Source organism: Marmota monax, unplaced genomic scaffold (genome assembly GCF_021218885.2).
Source record: "Marmota monax isolate L192 unplaced genomic scaffold, Marmota_monax_Labrador192_F-V1.1 WCK01_AAM20220418_F8-fsc00019, whole genome shotgun sequence".
Lineage (NCBI taxonomy): Eukaryota > Metazoa > Chordata > Mammalia > Rodentia > Sciuridae > Marmota > Marmota monax.
The window spans coordinates 17,893,493-17,916,723 of NW_026695242.1; the positions used below are offsets into that span (position 1 = coordinate 17,893,493).

Consider the following 23,231-nt stretch of genomic DNA (forward strand, 5'->3'; position numbering starts at 1 on the left):
TTAGAGATGATTCTTTTCTTAAAAAAGAGCTTTATTGAGATATAATTTACATACCATAAAATTTATCTGTCTAATTTGTACATTCGGTGGTTTTTAGTATATTTACACTTTTGTGATCATTAGCATAATCTCATTTTAGAACACTTTTATTATTCCAAAAAAAGAATTTTGTACCTATTAGTATTCATTCCCTTTCTCTCCTTACCACCTCAACCTCTCTCCCCAGCTCCACACAACCACAAATCTGTCTATGTAAATATGCCTATTCTGGATGCTTCCTATAAGTGGGTTCATATAATACGTGTTCTTTTCAGTCAGGCCTCTATCATGAACTATGTTGTTTTTGAGGTTTATACATATTTTAGCACATATCAGTACTAAGATAAAATGATTTATGACCATTTTTAAACATTTTTACATAATATTTTTTCTGTAGTAAAGAAAAAAAACCCCAAATGGACCATATAACACATGCAAGTTATAAAGCATGAGCGGGTAAACACCTGGGTTCTCCACTCAACATAAGGATGGTACTGATACCATTGCATTTACATATGAATTTCATTCCTATCTTATTTTCCTACTCTTAATCTCACAAGTGCATCCATAAATAATGTGTAATTTATTCTGCTTTTTAAAGTTCATTGAAGAAATGTATTTTTCTTTCTCTTTAAAAATTTTTTAGTTTTAGATGGACACAGTATCCTTATTTTATTAATTTATGTGGTGCTAAGGATCAAACCCAGTGCCCCATGCATTCGAGGCAAGCGCTCTAACCACTAAGCCATAACCCCAGCCCTGAAGAAATATATTTTTCTGCGGTTTCTTTTTTTCCACTCAATACTATGTCTTTGATTTGTTCATATTGTGTTTAGCTGTATTTCTTTGATTTCACTGCTTTTTTTTTTTTTTTTTTTTTTAATTCTATGAATAGTCTGTTTCCCTCCTGAATAGGTATTTGGGGGTATTTCTAGTATTTTACTTAAGAAAACAAAGCAATGAATATTTTTGAATTGTTTCTTATATAGATGGAAGAGATTCTTTATTATTTTAAAATCACATATTAATTAAGGCATATGCCTAAGAATTGGCACATGGTAGAGTTTAAGAATGTTTAATTTTTCAAAAACCGGTACCATTTTAAACTCCCACCTATATTATACGAGAATTGCCATTGGTCCACATTCTAGTCAGAAATCTGATCTCATTGAATTCCTTAATTTTTCCTGATCTTGGGTATAGAAAATGAAGATCTTAACTTGGACTTGCATTAATTACTTGTGAATCTGAATCTGAATGTTTAAAATTTGCCAAATATTTGTTTTTCTAAAGTTCCTGCTTATATATTTTTTCTCTTAGAGATTGATTTCTTCACGGTTATTCTTTATACTGTGTACTAATCATTTGTTACCTGCATTGCAAATATCCTCAAGTTTGAGGGCTTCCTTTTCACTATTTTTTTATAGGGTCTTTTTTTTTCCTGGCTGCCTTTAAGATTTTCTTTTTATCTTTGACTTTTCAGTAATTTGATTATGATGACTAAAGGGTATGTGTTTTGTGTTGTTCAGTGTTTATCCTGATTCAGATTCCCTGAGCTTTGTGAATCTGTGGTTTGTTCTCATTAATTTTGGAAAATTCTTTGCCATGTCTTTTCAAGTAATTCTTTTTTTTTTTTTTCTTTTTCTGGGACTCCAGTTACATTAATAGACCATTAGAAATTTTCCCATGGATGATCTATAACTCACTTCCACCACAATTTTTTGTTTTTCCCCCAATTTTTATTTCAGTTAATGGTTTCTATGGATGCTTTAGTTTTCTGTTTTCTGATTTATGCTAAGTCTGCCTTTCCTTCAGGGTCTGTGGGTCTCTGTCCAAGTTTTGGGATGAGAGGGTTTCTTATCCTGTTCTTACACCATACTCTCTACGTTGATCCCATTGGAGGAACGCTTCTTCTCTGATACCAAGTTATTTATCCTGATCATTTCTGTTTTAACTATTTTAGTTTCCCTCTCTCTGTATACTCCATGTAGTTCACTTTTTTCATTAGATCTTTTAACACATCAATCTTGGTTATTTTAAAATCAACAGTTTTTATATCTGGTATATCTCCAAGTCTTTTCTGTTGATTGACTGATATCTTAATTTGTTCTTGCATTTTTTTGTGATTTTTTTAAAAAATAATTTTGACTGAATGCCAGATATTATATAGAAGACCTGTAGAGACTGAGGTAGACGGTGTTTATGCCCAGAAATGAACTTTTGCCTCCTCTTCTGTTAGGTCATTAAAGTGGGGTTGAAGTAATCTAACCCACAGCTGAGTTGGGTTTGGGTTCTGTTGGGATTATTTCTTTTATTGTACTGTAGGCTTTAAATGCCTCAGCTGTGGGCTACTGTCACCTTAGAGTTAGGGTGGGGGTCCCACTTTCCTGAGTGTTAATGTTCTACTCTCTTGGGCTGCAGGGTGCTCCCCACACTCTGGCCCCCACTTCAGCACTTGCTGCACTGTTGGTGGTCTCTCCTATGTTGAGGGGTGTGACTAGATTGTTGAGGGCGGTTCTCAGCTCTTCTCTTGGATAAGCCCTGGGAACCTGGGCCAAGGACATAAGGTCTGTTCAGCATTGCTGTTCCCTCCTCCTCTGGTCGCCAATCCCTGCCTTCAATCTGATGTGTGTCTGGGGCAGGAGAGCTTTACCTACTTTTCTCCTGGGACAGTGGGTCTTTGCCCAAGTCTTGGGGATGGCAGGTCTTCCTGCCCCTATGCACACACAGGCCAGTGTTGCTTTTACTCCTCCTCCTCAAGCTGCCATTCTTTACCTGGCCCTGGGGATTGGGTTTTGCTGTCCTTTCCACTGTCACATAATAAAGGCTTTGAAAAAAGAGACAATTCATATGCCACAGTGAGCACCTTTTAAAAGTAAACAGTTCAGTAGTTAGGCAGCCATCATTTTCTTATTTCTAAAACATTTTCATCACCCTGAAAAGGGATGGCCCACCCATTAGGGATCACTCACTTCCCATTCTTTTCTATTTTCAATCCTGGACACCTGCAAATCTACGTTTAGTTCATGTGGATTTGCCTATTTTGGATTTTTCATATTTATGGCATCATAGTTGTATGTGAAATTTGTGTCTTATTTATTTCACCTAGCATGTTTTCAAAGTTTATCCATGTTTTAACATATATTATTACATTTTTTTAAATGAGTGAATGACATTCTATTGTATGAATATATGTTCTTGGAAAACTTGGGCACTGTGATAAGCCCTTTCTGTGGATTATTTCATTTTGTCTTTGTAACCAACTTAGAGGGAGATGACATTACTTTCACTTTACAAGGTGAAAACTGTGCCTTGAAGAAGTCACATGCCTTCCCTGGGGCCCCCACAGCTACCTTGTAAACCAGGCACCTTGACTCCACAGTTTGACACTGTATATGAACCTTCCCCTTCCTGTTTGTTATGGGCCTGTGAGACATAAAGTTCATAAAGCTAGTGTAAACATTAATTTTTTAGTAGTCTTTCATCTCTCTGTTTCCAAGCAAGTTACCAATGGACTTATCTTCTTGAGCCATTTGTGGACCAGTTTGGGTGGGGATGAATGCACATGGTGAGGAGCTGTGTTCTGCTCCTGGACAATAGCACACACACAGGGGAATGTGTCTGTCCTCTGCAGAATCTATAGTTGCAGGGTCTCCTAGCCCTTTTTTCCAAAGCTGGTTTTAGAGGTACTACAGGTTGACAAAACTTGGTAACTGTTTGGTCCTTATTAACCTCAGTCTAGGTTGTTTTATTCAGGAAGTTACCCTGTGGTGCTTGTTGTTTGTCTTACCCTCCATTTCTGTGGCAACAGCCTGGGCAGAGACTCTGAGGCAAAAATAGCAGTCGCCTGGACTTGTAATGTCCTACTTGATCCCTGTGTAGGTTAGTGACTTGTTGGCTATTCTAGAATAGAGCAGATAATAAAAGTGCTTTAATTGATGAATTGCTTTTACTGCCAGCGCGTGTGCAGTATGTGGAGAAAGCGCACCCTATCCTAGTACTTCCACAGACTAACTGCAGAATTGTGATTCTCAGGCATATCATCAGAATCCTATTCTTGACTCTATTAGAAGAAAGGAAGGTGCTTACAGGCTTGTGTTCTGTGTCACTGCCACCCACCCCTGCCATCCTGGTACTTCAGTGTTAAGCAGATTTCTTTAGGAATGTAGTTTGTGTTGATAAACCCATTGGCATGCTTGATATTTGAGCTAATCTCGTAAGTGCCAGCAGCCATCAGTCATGAGGAATTCTTTCAAACTCCAAGCATCTCTCAGAAAAAAATCCATATGTGCAGTGGTGCATGTATAAATGATAGTTTAGAAAGAATTGGGTTTTATTTAGTTGCTTGGCCGTGTGTTGTGTAGTGCCTGCAGTTCTAACTAGATGGTTCAGATGATATTTCAGACTGAGATTTAAGATCATTAAAATTTAGATTATAAGTGACTAGACAATCAAAGAGTAAGTTTAAATACTTGGAATAATGAATTCAAATATATTATTTAGATTTAAGTAATTACAATAGATGAATCTTGCTTAGATCCTTAAGCATTAAACATTTAAGATATCTTAGTTTTATGATTCTTTGTTAAAAGAAGTTATGAACCAACTTAAAAGTAATTTTTTAAAGCTGATGCAAGTGTCTTCTCTTTGTAGTAAGGTGAACTTTCTCCTAATTATATCCTTTCCCCACACCCACTATCAAATAGATGTTTGCCTGTAATTTCTTGCTTTGGAAAACCCTTCTTTAGCTTATGCTTGACAGATCATGAGTTATATCATCTTACGTGATTTTGGTTTTGGCATGTGGATTTTCTCAGCAGTGAGTGCCATTGTGGAGAGATTTGGAATTCTTTTTATACCAACCCTCCAGATGCTATGGATAACAGAGACCTTAAGCAATAACATTGGAATCTCCCATCAAAGTTGTTCCCAGGTCTTGATAACAGTGGATCAGAGCAAACTGTTTTCCTTGTATGCAGAAAATTATGCTTATGTATAGTATGGTTACCTAAATATGTGGTGACGCAAGAGAAAATATTTTACAAGAATTGTTTCAGTGTTTATTTTCTCCTGAGGACTTGGCAAATTTCTCCTGTCCTCATCCTGCTGCCCCCACCCCTTTTAAACTGATTGTGTTGGGCTTTTGGTAGATGAGAAAAAAAAAATGATGGAGAGGTACTTTAGTCTTCATATTAGTAGACACTATTACAGCTGGGTGGAGGGCAGCATGTTTATTAGCAAACACTAATAAGAAAGTGAGATTATACAAGATTCACTCCATTTCTAAACGTAGCAACTAGAACCATATCGAGCATGAAAATGTAATCAGTTTTTTTTTTTTTTAAATTTTTGCTCGAATTTCCCAGTCTTCAACTATACAAACATACCAGACTGTAATAAGAAAAGCTTTCCTCTTTGGAAGAGTTTCTAATGTTTTTGTTCACATTTTCATTTGAGAACTTATAGGGGGATTAGGTAAACCTTAATTGAGGTGCAGCTTTAAGTTTGAATTTGTATGTCTTCAGGCCTGCTGAGGTTTCAGGCATTTCAGATAAAAGGGGAAAATACGCTGATAAAACCCATGGATGAGATTTCTTAAGGGACCTGTTTCAGCTCCTCTTTGCCCACTGTTGCCTGGCTAACTCTCTTCCTATCTTGCACATAGGTGCCCAGGTGTTTGTTGTTGTTTTTTGGGCCACAGTCTACTTGGTTGCATCTGGGGTTGTTTTGTGGGAATACATTGGAAAGATAATTTATTTTACGGCTTAAATAAAATGGCCTTTTTGGGGATTGGAAAATAAAAACCAAGACTAAGATCAAGAGTGAGATCATACTACACACAGCACAGGGAGAAACTTGCTGGCAAAAGTGAGTGGACATCATGCATGGTTCCTTCTCTAATATCAAGTTTATCCACACTGTTAATATGCTATGTCTGATTTTTCTAAAGTTCTTCTTTGAGGTTCACTGGATACACTGGATATCTTTGTCTTTTTTCTTCATTTATGTGTTCATTCTTAAGCCAATCTGTCCCACTCCCCCACTAGAGCTTAGAACTGGTGGCAAAAAACTTGGCTAAAGGGAGCTTTGGATAAACTGTTAGCCATATTAACCCTTTGTTAAGTTAAATAGTCTTTAACAGGCCAATCCCTCGTGGTCATTCAGAGTTCCTGAGAGTGGCATTTTCTATTAATGGGCTTTGCCTAGAAAGAAGGGGCTATTCTAAAATGGTGAATAATTTTGTTTGTCAAAGCCTCAGCTTCCCAAGACCCCTGACTTGTCACTCACTTTGGGAGGAACTGTAGAACAAGCCTATTCTTCATCTCTCTGCCCAAATCTTAAAATTTTGCTATTCTCTTCAGGAAGAACTGCAAGGAAACTGGGCTCTGAGAAATTCAGATCCTACTAATTATCAGAGCCCCTTTTTCTAAAATCAAGACTCAATTCACGAAATAAACACACACAAATACGTCCAACTGATTTTTGGCAAAGGTGTGAAGGAAAGAATACAATAAACGAAGAATAATAAATAGTGCTGGATCAACTGAGCATTCTTAAGCAAAAAAAAAAAAAAATGAACCTGGAACTAAACCTTATACTTTTACAAAATTAACTAAAAAATGGATTGGAGACTTAAGTATAAAATGTAAAACTTTTAGAAAAGAAAAAGGAGAAAGTATTTGGGATCTGGGCTAAGAAAGACTCCTTAGATTTAACACAAAATGCAAGATCCCTTAAAGAAAATAAATTTAATAAATCAGACCTCATCAAAACTAAAACTTTTGCCCTTCAAAAGATCCTGTAAAGAGGATGAAAAGACAAGCTACAGTCTAGGAGAAGATACTGGCAAACTACATATATGATCAAAGACTTGTATTCAGTATATAAGGAAAACTCTTCAAACACAACTATAAAGTCATTTCAGAAAATGAGCATAAGGCATGAACTGATGCTTTACTAAAATGTATATATCTGTGCAAAATGAACACATGAGATGTTCAATATTGTAGCTATCAGGGAAATAAATACAAATTATTATTGTAATGAAATCACTATATACCTATCAGGATGGTTAAATTTTTAAAAATGGTGATATTATGGCTTTTGGGGAACAAAGGCAGAATGTTACAGTTTAGATGTGGTATACCCCCCCAAAACCCCATGTGTGAGACAATGCAAGAAGGTTCACAGAGAAATGATTGGGTTGTGAGAGTCTTAATCCAATTAATGAATTAATCCTCAGGGATTAACTAAGTGGGAACTGAAGTGGTAAGGTGTGGCTGGATGAGGTGGGAATTGGGGGTGTGGCTTTAGGTATATATTTGGATCTAGCAAGTGGAGTCTCTCTGCTTTCTGATCACCATGTAAGCTGCTTTCCTCTGCCACACTCTTCCTCCATGATGTCCTGGAGCTGGCCTTCTATGGACTAAGACCTCTGAAACTGTGAGCCCCCAAATAAACCTTTCCTCCTCTAAAAAAAAAAAAAAAAGACTCAATTCACATACCATAAAATTTACCCTTTAAAAATGTACAGTTAGGTGAGTTCTAGTGTATTTAGGTACTGGGGATTGTACCCAGGGGTGCTTATCCACTGAGCCACATCCCCATCCTTTTTTATTTATTTATTTTTTTTGAGACACAGTCTCCCTAAGTTGCTAAGGCTGGCCTGGAATTGTGATCCTCCTGCCTTAGCCGCCCAATGGGACTGTAGGTGTGTGCCACCACACCCAGCTGAGTTTTGAATTCTTGTCTATTTAAAAGCTTATGTAAACTATTAGCATCCAGTTCCAGAAAATGTCTTCACCTCTAAAAGAAACCCTTTTTAGGGAACCATTCACTGAGCGGTCATTCTCCATTCCTTTGGCAACCTGTTTTCTCTCTTAGAATTCATTTTTATAATAAACTGAAATCTTTTGTCCCTATAACTTAATGGTCATATCACATGGGAGAGAGAGCTACACAAATAAAACTTGGGTTTATTTTTAGTTTCACGGGAATAAACTGTTAGCTTATTTTCTGCTTGTTACTTCCAAGCCCCCATGTAAATGGGAGGATGATCTGCTCAGCCTCATCGGGGCCCTCTTTATTGCTAATGATTAAGTTTACCAAATGTCTAAACTCTTAAGTGTGCAATAATTTGCAAGTCGTTGAGTCTGGCATGATAATGAAACTAATTTATGGCAGCCCCCCTTTTGAATTCTAAGTCCAGAGTCACCAGCGAGAGCATTATGGTTCCTGTCGTCCTTTTTCTTCTATAACTCTCAGAGTAATCATCATTCAAATCATATAGGGCTTTGTCCATCAAAACCGGAAAAACGGGTAGCTTGGAGAGATTGTGGGCTTGGATATATATGTCAGATATGCCTTAAGTAAATACCTTGGCCCTCTGCCCATTGCAGGAGGACATCTTGAAGTTTGCGACTTTGGAAGAGGAGTAGGGATTGATTTAAAGGGCCAGGGAAGCCCCAGTGCCCAGCAGCTCTCTTTGACTATAGTGCAAGGACCAGGCATTGAGAAGGTCTTGTGAAACAGGAGGCGTTTAAGGGAGCCACGGTATTCGGTGTGTGCCCTTGGCTTGTCACAGGAATTTATTAGCTGTTGGATGTGTTCTTCATTGCTCAATTCTCCTGGACTATTCCAGAATGGCTTCCTTAGGAACTCAAGTTCTGGACTTTCTCCTAAAGTTTCCAGCTTTGGTTTAACTGTTTTTCAGTCTTAAGTACTATGCATGGTTCTCTTATAAAATTGTTTGGCAAGCAGTTCTGGAAACTATGGTATACTTCCTTGAGGGCTGCTGGGATGTGGAGCCCAGGGTGTGATGCTACATTAAACTGTGGTATTAGGGTGCAAGTGTTGGAAGCTGGCAAATGGGTACCAAATTTAAGCCATAAGACCTGGGAGTGGTTGCTGGACCTTTGAATGCTAAAAGGTGGTAATTGATGTGAGTTCCTTTTGTTTCTTGTCCTCTGGCCCTTTTATAATAAGTGGAGGTGCTAGAGGTTTGGAATTCATGTAGCTCTCTCTCCCTTGACTGGCAGATAAAATAGAAATGCATTATTTGGTACAGATGCATCAAAATGTTGCAGTTTAAAAAGTGCTTTTAATACAATTGAGTCCATTTCTTTCTGAAAAGAAGACTCTCCTTCGGATGGTTAGGTTTGCCAGGTACAGTGGCATACACCTTTAATCCCAGCAATTCAGGAGGCTGAGACAGGAGAATCATAGTTTGAGATCATTCTTAGCAATTTAGCAAGATTGTCTCAAAAAAGAGAAGAAAAAAGAAGAAAAAGGCAGTACCCTCGAGTCCATTCCCCAGTATCTCTCCCCACACATAAAAGAATAATTAACTTTCATTAGTCTGTTTAGTCTATTAAAGCATTTGTGAGGATCTACAGAAGAATATTGTCATTGAATTAAGCCTGACTCCCTTTTCTTCTGTTTTTCGTGTGTTTTAATTCAGTAATACCTGTTCTTTCCATCACCCCAATAATTCCCAGTAGGGAAATAAAGTTAAAAAAATCCTTTCATCTGCCCTTACCTTTTACAGATGAGATTCTCACTACTTTGTTAACAGCTTTGGTTTATTGTCTTCTAGTAATTATATCCATGAACATGTTAATGTGTCCATGTGTATCTATTGCTTTTTAAAAAATTTTTTTACTTATAGATGGACACAATACCTTTATTTTGTTATTTTTATGTGGTGCTGAGGATGGAACTCGGTGCCTCACATGTGCAAGGCAAGCACTCTGCCATGGAGCCACAACCTCAGCCCTCTATTGTTTTTTTTAATGGTATGTCCACATGCTTTTAGTAATGTCTTCTAGAGAGGTGATATTCTTTTAAGCGATTTGAACTTTTCTGCTCCAGTTTTTTAAAAAAAATGTTGTCTAGATATTTTAACTACAAGCCTATGAGAAGTATTGACATGGAGAGTTATTAGGAATGCCTTTACACACTGGACCTTTCTGCTACATGAGAAGGAACTTTCTGTGTTCCAGTTATTTATTTGTGAGATGCTTCATAAAAACTGTAGTACATGTGTGCCTATGATCTCAGTCACTGGGGAGACTGAGGGAGGATGGTCACAAGTTTGAGGCCAGCTTCAGCAATTTAGTGAGACCCTGTCTTAGCAGCTCAGTACCCCCATACCCCCATTCAATCCCCAATACCAAAAAATGAACATAAAAGTATCCCAAAACTGCAGTACAGTTTTTGCTCATTTGATATATCACTGTAAGAAGAAGGGCCATGCATAGTACAGAGAGTCCCTTTGGGGTAATAGTAATATTTGCTGTTTTGTGCTTGCTGGGGTGTGTTGGTCAAAGTTAAAAATAGAGCTCTAATTAAAATAGGCACCCTCTCTGAAAATAAGAACTATATTACAATTAGTAAATTTCCTGTTTCCTTAACATGTGTTTTTGTTTTGTTCTCTTTTATTTTTATTTTTTTTTTGTAAAACAGCAAGCCAGGGCTGAGCAGGAAGAAGAATTCATCAGTAATACTTTATTCAAGAAAATTCAGGCTTTGCAGAAGGAGAAAGAAACCCTTGCTGTAAATTACGAGAAGGAAGAAGAGTTCCTCACTAATGAGCTCTCCAGAAAATTGATGCAGGTAAATTATCTTTTCTATCCTCTCATCTTCCCTGCTTATTTTCCTCTGAAGGAAAAAAAAAAATGACTTTGATAGAGCACTTTGCTTGAAACATTTGCTGGTGAGGTTAAAGCTGAAGTTCTTCGGAGATTAAAAATACCAGTTTAAGGATGGCAGCAGTGTGATACTTGAAACTGTGGTTCTGTAGCCCATTTGTAATTGAAAGTAAGATATTTTATACCCTGGATATTTCAAAACATGGTTGATAAGTATGAGGCCTCAACCCAGGCGATGTTATATGTAGCATTTTGAAAATATAAGGATTAACACCAAATATGAGATTTCTTTTTCCTTTTACAGGGAATCTATAATGAGTATATAATTTTGATATTTATAAGTGGGTCTCTTACACTAAAATATGAGGACATAAAGTGAAATGTCTTTAAAGGAAAAAAAGGTATCCATGATACTTAAAACTACATTCAAGCATTCAGATGGGTGAGTAATGTGTTACTAAACAGATACCAGACAAGTATTAAAACTTACCAGTAATCATTAATAATATAAAGAAGACACCATACAAAACAAAAAAAGGAGAGTTTGATTCGTCTAGTTGAGGATGCATTCCTCTCTCCATATTAAAAAGAATTATTGTCTTTGAAAGAAACACCCCTGTATTCTCTATTTACCAGATTACTAACAAGTTCATCAGTTAGGCTGAAGTATGTATTTTAGTAAGGTTGTAATAAGAAAATATTTGAGGCTTTAAAAAAATATTCTAATTTCTTATCTCCTCACAAAGAAGATCCTTACAGGATATTAGAAGGTGCGTTATATAGAAACTTTAGTATGAAGACTGTACAAGCAACTTTTGTTTTTCTTTTTTTCATTTTTATTCCTGATTACTGAATAAAGATACTGTTGCTGTCTTGTACAAAATTTGATTTAGATGGTAGCTCTTGAAATGTGTAGGATAGAGGTACCTAGCCATTATCATTTAGCAGAGATTCATGGCAAAAGTTTTGCACTGAAACTTTTTGTTTATTCATTTGCACTGTGATTTAGAGAGAGAGAGAGAAAAAAAAGGAGGGAGAAGGTTAATTTGACTTCTGATGTATCTCACCTTGGCAACTTAGGTGGCTTATTCTGCATTGTGCTTCTAGAACGATAGGGATGCAATTATGGTTTGTTTTTCCTGAGTTTAGGTGCCCTATTTTTTGATACTGTAAGAAAAATTTTTGTCCCCAAACTTAACATTATATTTAGTATTTGGGGGGTATTTGATCAAAGTGCCATAGAAAAGCAACCAAAACCTAGTCAGATGATGTTCTTTGCTCTCTAAAGATTCATTTCCACTGTGAGTGGCTATCAGTTTATAACTGATCTCTTATTCATTTATAACCCACCTGCTTTCCAAGGACATTGCTGTCCCTTTAAATAAGAGTAAAAAAGAATGAAAACCTAAGAGCCATGTAACACAGAAGAGGAAGTTTGTTTTAATAATCAACTTCCATAAGAAGGTTTGGACTTAAAATTTAGGCTCTGAACATCCTACAAGTGATGCTATAGCCTGAAGAATTGTAGTGATTATTTTTCCATAATTCTTGTATCTTAAAAGTTTATAACTGTGAGTGGCTGTAGGAGAAAAAATTTGATATATTAAACCCTAGATTCACTTCCCCCAATATTTCCTTTCCAAAGAGATGGAATAGTATATAAGCTGAAAACACAATAAACTGTTTTTGTCAAAAATAGTATAAGGTATAGTTCTAGGCCTTGCGTGGCCAGGTCTTACATTTGCCCTCAGTCAAAACATTCATATTGTTGTGCAACTGTCACCAGATGGATCTATCTCCAGGACATTTTCAGACTGAAACTTTCTACCTTCTAAACAGTAATGCCATATTTCTTTTTCAGGGATATTAGGCTTTTGGAAGGAGATGGATACCCAGAGGCTTCAAGTTGAGGCCCCTGGCAGGGTTTTGAGTGATGTCCATTCTGTGGCCTGATACATAATCTATCACTTTAGATGCCAGGTATCACAATATTTTGTAATAATCGAAGAACCTGCCTTCTGTTGTTGGCCAGTGGGGAAGGGCTCCCTAGCTTTTGGCAGCCATTCCCAGGCTCCCAGTACATATTTACTTAATGGTTTCAACCAGTCCTTTGTTGACTATTCAGAATTTCTGCCACCCAGCATGGAAGTACTTCTCCATCTGGAAGATTTTTAGAGTAATTGATACCAATAGACTTTTCCAACTGTGTAATTACTTAAATATGATTTTCTAGAATGGTTGCTTCTGGATAGGACTTTACAACGAAATGCCTGCTTAGAGAAACCATACTGCAAGTGTCACCAATAGACAAGTGGGTGAATTGACCTGTGCACCATGAAAGTGTTTAGCATTTTTCACTAGAGGCCACTGAGGGGCTATTTATAGAACAGTTTGAGGTTGTCCGCAAGCTCTGGCTGTTTTCGCTGACAGTAATTGGTTGTTGCTTTTATGTGCATTTCAAAGGGACTCTTTCATCCTGAGAACAAAAATGAGAATATTGCTGTAGAATGTCTCCCTTCCTATCTGCTGTTGCCCAACTGGTATACCTTTAAAAACTGAATCAAGTTTAAGTGTAGATGAGAGGAAATCCCTGCTCTTTAGAAGATCCAGTTGTTTGGGTGGTAGCTTCAACACCCCCATGCATGCTAATCCTTACTGAAACAAACTACATACACCAAGGAGAGCTGCATACATACACCAAGGAGAGCATGCAGCTTCGCTCCTTTGATTTTGTGACTGTCCATTATGTCTCCATTTTGTGAAAACTCTTTTGTCTGGAAAATCTGCTCATTTCTGAGCCTAGATCATGGGATTGACTACTTGATTGGTGAGAATTTGGTCTAAAAATTCTAGCATTTTTGGCAGGTCTGGCAAAAACTTGCCTCTGAGCTGAATGTTGTCCTGGAATGCATTGAAGAGAAGTTGTAGTTTAGTCATTATTTGTAATTAAAATTGATATGAAATGTTTTACGAGCAAAACTCACAATTTGACATGTAACGTGTTAGTAGAAATATCTAAAAGGTGATTCTCTAAAACATTAGCAGTTATTATTATGAGACAGGGTCTTGCTAAGTGGTGGAGGCTGGCCTCAAGTTTGCAATCCTCCTGCCTCAGCCTCCCAATGCATGAGCCACCATGCCCAGATCTAAGGTGCTTATTATGATTGTACGATGGGTTTAACGGTTAGGAAATATCTTGTTGTTTTTTTTTTTTCTTTCTTTCTTTCTTTTTTTTTTTTAATCAGGGAACTTAAAAATTGTGTTGCCTGGTTATTCTTACATTTTTGAAACAATATCTGGGCCTGTGACTCTGAGAATTCGGAGTCTTCCTCTAATAATGCTGCTCTCATAATTCTTGTCTCTTTGTCATGGAGAGCAGTGCACTGAAACCCCTGAAGAATCAGACTTATTCATGGGTGATAGGTGGCCCGCATCAATAAGAACTAGTATAATCAGAACCTTAATTATCTGGTTTGTCTTTATGTGATTCACTCCACTGGCCTCTCTTAGAGGAAAAAAACAAAAAAGCCAACCTGGTTTTTCTGGCTAACTGTTAACTAGCAATCACCAGTATTCCCTGGAAGACCTGTTATTGCTGAGACTGATAATGGCGTTAGCTGTTTTAAATTTTCCCACTTGCTTTTATGTTGGCCTGATTGTATCAGGCTCACTTCCTGTTCTTTGGGGAGCCTATCCTCAGGCTCAGAGTTGTTGTTTACAGTTTTCTCAGCAAATATGACTGCCAAAAGTTAACAGATATATATATTTATTTATTAATGTGAGAACAACACTGAGATAAGAAGAGTGCTGGGTATGAACGTAATCCAACTTTGAAATTTCAGACCTTCGATCTGCCTCCCACTCCCAATTTTCTACGTTAAGAATAACAAATAGATTTTTTAAAAAAAGTGGTGTTCTTTTGATTTGCATTTTAAATGGAATCTGGTCCCAAGAAAATAATACCGTTATAACTGTAATAGAAATAATTATGACCAAGTCCTTATAGAGGGATACATTTTTTATCAATGATTAGAAATACTTAAGAAGAAAAGTTTTCTGGACCTCCTGTAAAGTGTCATGGCTAGTTTATTTTTGACTTGGTTCCTGAGGTTAGAAGGCCTCCTAGAATTAAAGCAGTTGAAATTTTCCTGGCATCTATGGAAAAAGGATGTAGAGAAGAAAGTTGTGGGCCAAACTGCTGCTGAAACTGCCACTGCCAAAAGATTGATAGCTGAGCAGTTTGGGAGGATATGCAGCAGCATTTTTCTTCCATCTCTTTTTATGGAGGAATAAAACTGGAAGAATTTCAGTAAGTCCCAGTTCTGCCTGTTCACCTAGACAGAAGCCTTACCACTTCTTTTGCTTTCTCTCTCTCCTCCCTGGAGAAGTCATTTCTTCTTTCAGTTCAATCTAATGGATTAATTTTTCCCTCTAGAGCTCACACTCTCCTAACCCCAGAAGGGTTGTGTGTGGGTAGCAGGATGTGTCTGCAGGTGTCAGAAGTGAGCCTCAACTCCCCAGTTCCCTGCTTTTCAAACATCTACCCCAGAGTCGGAGGCTGCTTCCTGTCCCCCAGTTCACTAAAACAGTCATGAATTTGTTTGTGCAGGCAGCAAAATCACATGTCAGGGTGATAAATAATGTATGAAACTAATTCCTTAATTCCAAAGACATCAAGGCTAAGACTGCCATTGTATCCATTCAGATGAAAACTTGGGTCTCCCTATGGGAGAGGAGAATGGACCTTGAAATATGTTCTTCATTAAAATGGCTAGACCTGAGGCCCTCTTGGCCTGTAGTTTTTTTCAGGGCTATTAAAACTGATCAGAGAAAGTTGCTATCACATAATAACATTCAAAACAGTTGGGGCACAAGTTTTTCTTGTTTCATTCCCAATTATCTCAGTGTCCGCTTTATCTGATCTTTGTTTCTTTCCATGGAGCAAGGGGTTCACATATTGCATTCACCATATATCTGCAAGGAACCACCAGGTTGTTTTTGGCATTTTAATTGCAACTGCTAGTGCTCAAAGTATAAAACTAGAATTTTCCTGTTAGTAGCATGTTCCAAAGCTCTCAATAAAACTTAATTTGGGTTATGATCAGAAAACACAGTAAATTTAAAATAGTTCTTAGGTTGTAAGAAATTGCTAAGTTGCTTTATTATTATTATTATTTTTGGATATGGGTATTGAACTGAGTGGTGCTTAACTGCTGAGCCACATCTTGCTAAGATGTTTAGGACCTCACTAAATTGCAGAGGCTGATTTTGAACTTGGAGTCTTCCTGCCTCAGCCTCACTAGTTGCTAGGATTATAGGCATGTGCCACTGCTCCCAGCCTGTCTTTTAAAGTGTGCATTTTGTGTGTGTATGCATACACACCCTTACTAGTATTATTGCTAGAATTGATGTGCTTACACAGATTAAAAAAGAAAAATATATATATGCAGTAATAATAAAGACTCAGAGGTATTCTGTGCTGACTTCTTTGGCATAAAATGTGAGAAAAAAGCAGGTAGAAGGGAAAAACAAAGGTAGAAGGAAAATAAAAACAATTAGGTAAAGCTGGGGCAAAGGGTTGCTTTATTTTTCAGAAGTGGGAGGCTTTGCTATTTCTGTGGCAAAGGTGAATCTCATCTGTTGAATATTTGGCCCCACATAGATGAACTTTAGCCATCACCAGAAACATTTCAAATATTTTAAAAACTTTGTATTTATACGTGGCGCAATATTTTATGTTTCTTTTCCAAAGTAATTAATAATCAGCCCAGTCAGTTAATTACCTTATAATAATAATTTTGTATAATTAATTTATGTCTTGTAACTGCCTTCACCTTCTTTTCCTCTTTATTCATAAGCTAGGTAAGCCCCTAGGTGAGAAGACTTCTTTTTCCAGAATACTCAGACTTTGCTTTTTGGGTGCTCTGAGTAGATGGGAAGCCAGGTGTTATCTGGAAGCTGGCTATAGAGGGCCTGTCTCTAGCCTTCAGTGTTGAGATACTGACAAGGGACCCAAATAAAAGCAGTTTTCTGAAAGGAAGTAGCTATGTTTTCTTCTCACCAAAGTGATATGTGGCTTTTAATTCAGACCAACCTCAGTGATGATAAGTAAAAGCAAAACAGGATACTTTTAATTTTCATTGAAAGTATCAGAGAACTAACAATAACAAGATGGTGAAGAACTATTGTACTGAGATCTGGAGGAGACTCTGGCCTCGGGGCTGCTAACCTAGGGCATTTGCAGTTCACTCAGAAACAGCTGAGAGGTGTTTGTGATGATTACATGGAACTGGGGCTACAGAAGTCAAAGATTGTAGCAGCCAAAGTTGGGGTCACCCTCCCACTTGAAGCTTAAGTCATGAAGAGTTGCATCCTCAGTGAAAGAGTGAACTATTTTCTGTGAACTGTATGAATCAGAGACATAAAACTTCGATTCTGGATTAAAGCAGACAGAGACTTAAAGTGCCTGGCTGAGGAAAACAGAATATTCTGGAACAAAATAATACCATCCTAGGCTATAAGTTTGTTCTATAGATAAATTTTGAAGCACAGGACCCAGCTCACATCAAAGAGATGAAGCTCAATATTCCATGAACAAATGAACATAAATAATAGAAGAGAAATGAACTTCACAGATACTTCAGATATCAGAATTATCAGGCCTCAACTACAAAGCAACTATGTTTGCTATACTTAAAGAAATAAAAGCCACGCTTACGGTCTCTAGCAGGAAACCAGAAAAAATATCACTTGTATTGCAGACATTGAAAAAGTAAGTGAAAACTTAAGAATAATGATGTCACAATCTATTTGAAATTTAGGTGATATGGACAAATTTTTGAAAAAAGCATAACTTTATATAGCTACCGGGGAAGAAGAAAGTAGAAGAAATGGAATCACTGATTACAGGCTAGCGTTTGTAGAAAATGAATTCCAGACTCAAATGGCTTCATTGAGAGTTGTACCAGAAGTTCAAGGATAAAATAATTCCAATCTTGCATGCACTCTAAAGGAAAAAAAGAAAAAGACTAACATATATCCTTAATGCTCAGATTTAACAAGTATAGTTCAAGAAAGGCAAATTATAGTATGATGTCAATCATGAGAAAAAAATCCTAAAAATAAAATGAAGCCAGCGTTATATTAAAAAGGATGTACCGTGAACGTGTTGGATGTATACTAAGAGGGCACAGTTAGTTTAACAGGGGAAAATTCGTAAGTGTAATTACCCACGTTCACAGAATTATAAGAAAAAAAAATAATCATGTCGATAGATGGAGAAAAAGAATTAGATAAAAAATTAATAATTCCTGATAAAATCCTGTAGGAAGAATAGAAGAAAATTTAACTCTAATAGTGCCTACAAAAGCCTTCCCAAACATTATGTTTAATCGTGCATTAACAATTTTCCCTTTGAAATGAAGAATGAACAGGATGCTTGCTACATTTATTGTTGTAGATTGCCAGCCAGTATAGAAAGGTAAGAAAAAAGATTGGAGGATTGAAAGGAGGAACTATGATTACTACTTATATTAATTGTGTAAGTGGAAAGTCTCAATCTACAGGTAAGTAATTAGAATTGAGGATTTTTTTCCCCACATGAGAAAAATGTATTTTTATATACCAGCAAATGTTAAATATGAAAATAAAAAGATACTATTGAGTGTCACAGGGAAATATAGAACATGGTAAAGAACGTGAGGGTAGTTGAAATTTTAAATTGTTTACTCATAGAGTTAATACAGGAACAGTTCTTGGAGAAAAGGAAACTGGCCATGTGGGTTTCTCAGGGAAGTGTATTATTTATAGCCAGAGGGAATAAGAAAGTAGTTAAGGTGAGCTTGTACCTGCCATGTAGGAAGAGCAGCAGAGAAGCTAGTGAGGTTAGAGTGGGGTCATGGGGAGAGAGGAATATGAAATGTGACTGGAAGGGAAATGGGCCTGGGGATTGGGTAGCTAGTACTCAGGATACATACACCTTGGGAGCCATTGTCAGGACTTGGCCTTCTTTTGCCATGGAAGCCACCACAGGGTATTGAACAGTGAAATATCTTATGTGACTCTTAACATGATTGCTGTGCTTACTGTGTCATGAGAAGATTATGGAATTGGGGCTAAGGTGGGAGCAAGGAGACCCATTGGGTGTCTACTTTGTATTATGGGATGAGACATGGAGAGGACTCTTGCAGGATGGTAGCGGTGAAAATGGTAACCCTGACCTTCTGAGTGTGTTTGGAGGGAAGAGCCCATAGGCTTGTGAATAATGTGGGAAAGTGGGAATAGTGGGATAGTGTAGATAGTGTGGGAAAAATAGAGGGGATCAAGAAAGACTTGGAGGTTTGGGCATCAATGATGGGAAGAGTAAGGAGTTACCACCATTTAAGATTTAGGAAAGACAGCAAATAAAATAGGTTATAGTGGAAAAGTCAGAAGTTCACTTGAGATGTCTGGACTTAAAATGGAGAAAACAGATAAGCAGTTGGACAGAAGCTCTGGTTATCAGCAGAGAAGTCTGGTCTAGAGATAGAAATTTGGAAGTGTTGCCTCTTATTAATTTCCATGGGAATTAATGCTGTCACGGAGGGGAGAGGGTATGTATAAAGAAGAGGACCAAAGACCTATCATAGGTTATCCCATTAGAAGAATGCAAGGACAAGTTACAGAATGGGAGATGACATTTGCAACATATATAACCAACACATAACTACAAACCAGTAAGACAAGCGGATAACCCAGTGGAAAAGTGACCAAAGACTTGAACAGACTTTGGTGGATGCCCAAAAGGCCAGTAAACAAATTTCATAACTGCATTAGTAATCAAGAAAACGAATTGAACTGCAGGAAGATGCTAATGAATTCTCATGCTCTGCTGCTAGAGAAGGGACATTGTTGGAACTACTCTCAAATTAAGACAGAAATACTCATTCTTTATGACCCAGCAGTTCTGCTCCCGAGTGTGTCTACTGTGTGCAGATGTGCACCAGATGTGAAGATGTTCTTTTTTTTTTTTTTTTTACCATTGATCATCATAACCCCAAACTAGAAATGACCCCAAGACCTGTCATCAGTAAAGAGGATGAATTGTGATATGCTCATTCTGTCAGATAATATAAAGCAATAAAAATACAAACTAAAGTTCAACAGATCACAAGTTCACTTAGCAGAAGTCAGACAAAAGAAAACAAAACCAAGCAAAAGGAATATCCAGGAATAATTATATAGGGGTAAAAAAGTTTTATGAAACAAAGCTGCAGGGAAGTGAATGGCATAAAAATCAGGATGTTGATACCATTGTGGAGGAGCTGTGGTCAGGAACAGACACACTGGGCCTCAGAGGAGCTGTCAGTTGTATGGATTTGGAAGACAGTCACTTAAGAGAACTATATAGTACTACTTGCTATTCTGTATTCAGCAGCCTCTTTAACAAAAGTTAAACCTGATGTAATTTAACTTGTATATCATAATGATCATATTCGTTTGTTATTTTGTCAGCTTCTTGTACTTATCCAGTTGTTTTGCTCATCGTAAGACTTAATCTAGGGCAGACAGTCCACTTATCATTTAGGTAGTATTTGCATACATATGGCATTTTCTAGATGCTCTGAGTCGAGTTGAGTAAGTCCTGGCTACTGTCTTTTGTAGAGCCTGCAGTCCTATAAGGGTGACCGCGAGTGTGCCCAGGCATTCAAGGCAGCAGCACACACTAGGAGTCAAGGCCAAAGTTTCAAAGCCACAGACTTCAGTTTGAATCCTGAATTTACCAGCTATATGCAAGACTTCAGGCAGGCCACCTTACCTCTCTAAAAGTGTGGTTTTGTTCTGTGCACAACGCAGATAATCATAGTATCTATTGTAGCATTATGGTGATTAAGCACATCCATGTATATGCAATGCTGGAGATGTGATAAGAACCAGAAGAGTGAGCTGCTTTTAGAAGGAAGTGATGAAAAAGACATGAGAAGTGCCAGGAAATAGACATTAAAATGCATACGAACAGCAGTGTGCTTGTCACGGCTGAAGGAGGGGCGTGTACGTTATGCTGAGGGCATGTGGGAAGACACTGCGGAAGTCTTTTGAGCCATCCACCAGTTTCAGTAATCTGGAGGGAGGGAGTCAGGCCCCATAGGCAGATGCACCTCATGAACAGGAACATGGGGTGGAACAAGTGTTGCAGTTTCTGTAAGAGTGGGCCCATGTGACTAGCAGGTGGTCAGACTTCCAGACCCCTGGACCAGCATGGTCTCTTCATAAGGATTTGGCCACTATGCTGAGTTTTATTATATTCTTTTAAGAAAAAAGTCTTTGGAAAAAGAAGCAGACTTTGCCTTTAACTGCTGTTGTAACCATTCCCTTGCTTACATCCACCCATTTCTTGTTGGCTTGATGCCTGAACGCTGAAGGCATTTATGTTTGCCAACCTTGGGCTGTCACTTGGACTGAGCCTGACAACAGGGTTTGTGGAAAGACTTGAATGATCTTGGACTTAATCTGTACTAGTCGGGAGCCACTGAAGGGCTTGGGGCAGGGCATTGAAGTGCTAGGACTTGTCTGCTGGGATGATCTAAGTGGATCTGGGGGTATCTGGTAGGAGGTTTTGGTGTAGCCTCATGCAGAGGAATAAAAGGCTTGAACTAGACTGGATCATGAGCAGAGAAAGAAGAGGAGTGTGTTCCACAGTTGTTATGGAGGCTGACAGTGTGATTTGATAACTGAAGAGTCGTGAGGTGTTGAGCAAGAATGACGGCACCAGTAGCAGCTTGGAGGAGGTGGGAATGGAAGTGGGCTCAAGAGACACTTAGCGGTGATTCACCAAATTTGTAGTGGGAGTCAGAGTTTCTTCTCGGGCTGCTTGCTAGAACAGAAAGTTGGTTCTTAAGAGATGCTTGATGTTCTGAGAGGTATTTTTGAACATTTTTTCCAAGCTTATGTTAATAACTTAATAGTTTCTTGACAATCCAATGACTTAATGCAGTTATCATCCTATGGAAGCTTTTACTTGATCCTGTTCAGGTGGTTCTAGTGTTTAGTATTTGTCAGGAAACCAAGAATGTTGGTCGTGGGACAGAAAGTATTACACAGAAGTATGAGTGTCAGCTAGTTAAAACAGAGTAGGGGTATCTTGGGTTTATACTCAAGTTGCTTTGAGAAACTCAGTTGTGAGAGTGGCAGCCCGAGGCTTGCCTTGCTTAGTAAGGGCAGGATTGATGGCAAGCCCAGATCATCAGACTTTCACTTTGCCCAGCTGGGGCCTTGGCTGACTTCCATTGCATGTTGGACGAGAAGACCAGCTTAACAGCCAACCTGTGGGTGCACCTGTGGTGACTGGAAGGCGTTTCTCCTAGGTGAGTGATTTTAGTATTTCTACCTGCTTGAGAGAATTTTGCTGAAAATATAGTTATTTGGTACACAGTTCTTGAATCTCTTATATAAGATGCCTGGTTCATTGAAGTGGTTCCAGAAAATCTGCTTCAGATCAAATTAATGCCACACTTGAATTTTTTAAGGGTCTGGATGTTTGCTTTGGGACTCTTCTCTATCGTCAGTGGATAAAATAAGAAAATGCTCAAGTTTTAGTCCTTAAAATTTTAAAAGAGTCCTGATATATAGTTGTATCTTTACTCATGACTTCCTTAGTTAGGTCAATATTTTTTCACACTGAACCCCAAGGAACAAACCTTTTATTTCTAAAGCCCTGTTTCCATTGAAAATGTTACCCGCCAGGAGAAAATCTGTTAATACCACGATTCCAGTTCCCCAGGGGTTTTATTTTTTTGTTCATGTAAACAGCATATTGCACTGCCAAGGATCATAAAATTATTCCATAATCTTTGAGAGTGACTATATAAAAAATGTATTTATAAAAAGTTCTGATTTTGAAAAACCTTTTATTCTGCCTGAGCATTTAGCTTTAGAAATATATAAATCAGATAAATGAGTTTTATTTCAAATATATCAACATAATTTGCTTGATTACTTCTTACTGGTTTTGTTTTTGGTTTGGTTCAGAAAATCTGACCTTATTGGAAGATTTAAAATTGCTCATATAGTAGTAGGTTAGGATCTTTGATTAGATTTTAAATCATCCCTTTAATTATTTGCCCATATTGAAGATGAGCAATAGAGAAAATGGGAGTCTGTTTCTGATAGCTAGTCTTGGGTTTCCCTGCACCAGATTTCCCTGGAGGGTTTTTGTGTTTATGATGTCGGGAGCTTAGAATAGGCAGGTGGATTCAGAGTGTTGGATGGAGCCCTCCTGGGACCACATGGGGCAGGTTGTTTTCTGAAATGTTTGGGACCAGCAATGTTTTGAATTCTAGATTTTTTCTGATTTTGGAATATTTGTGTATACCTAGTGAGAGATCTTGGAGATGGGACCCATGTCTAAACATGAAATCCATTACAGTATTCATATATACCTGACACCCACATAACCTGAAGTCCGTGTACCTGTGTTTTTACCATGACCCATCACATGAGGTCAGCTGTGACACTTTCCACTTGGCATTATGTCTGCACTCAAATAGTTTCAGATTTTGGAACATT

General features: G+C 37.8%; 1 protein-coding gene across 1 annotated transcript in view; it reads left to right on the plus strand.

Moving 5' to 3' along the window:
- Ccdc6 (coiled-coil domain containing 6) overlaps nucleotides 1–23,231 on the plus strand; it is a 111,592-nt gene that overhangs the window by 40,759 nt on the left and 47,602 nt on the right. Inside the window, exon 2 of the mRNA XM_046419759.2 lies at nucleotides 10,504–10,653. Within this exon, the coding sequence (XP_046275715.1) occupies nucleotides 10,504–10,653 (150 nt within the window). The remainder of the gene's footprint in view (nucleotides 1–10,503; nucleotides 10,654–23,231) is intronic.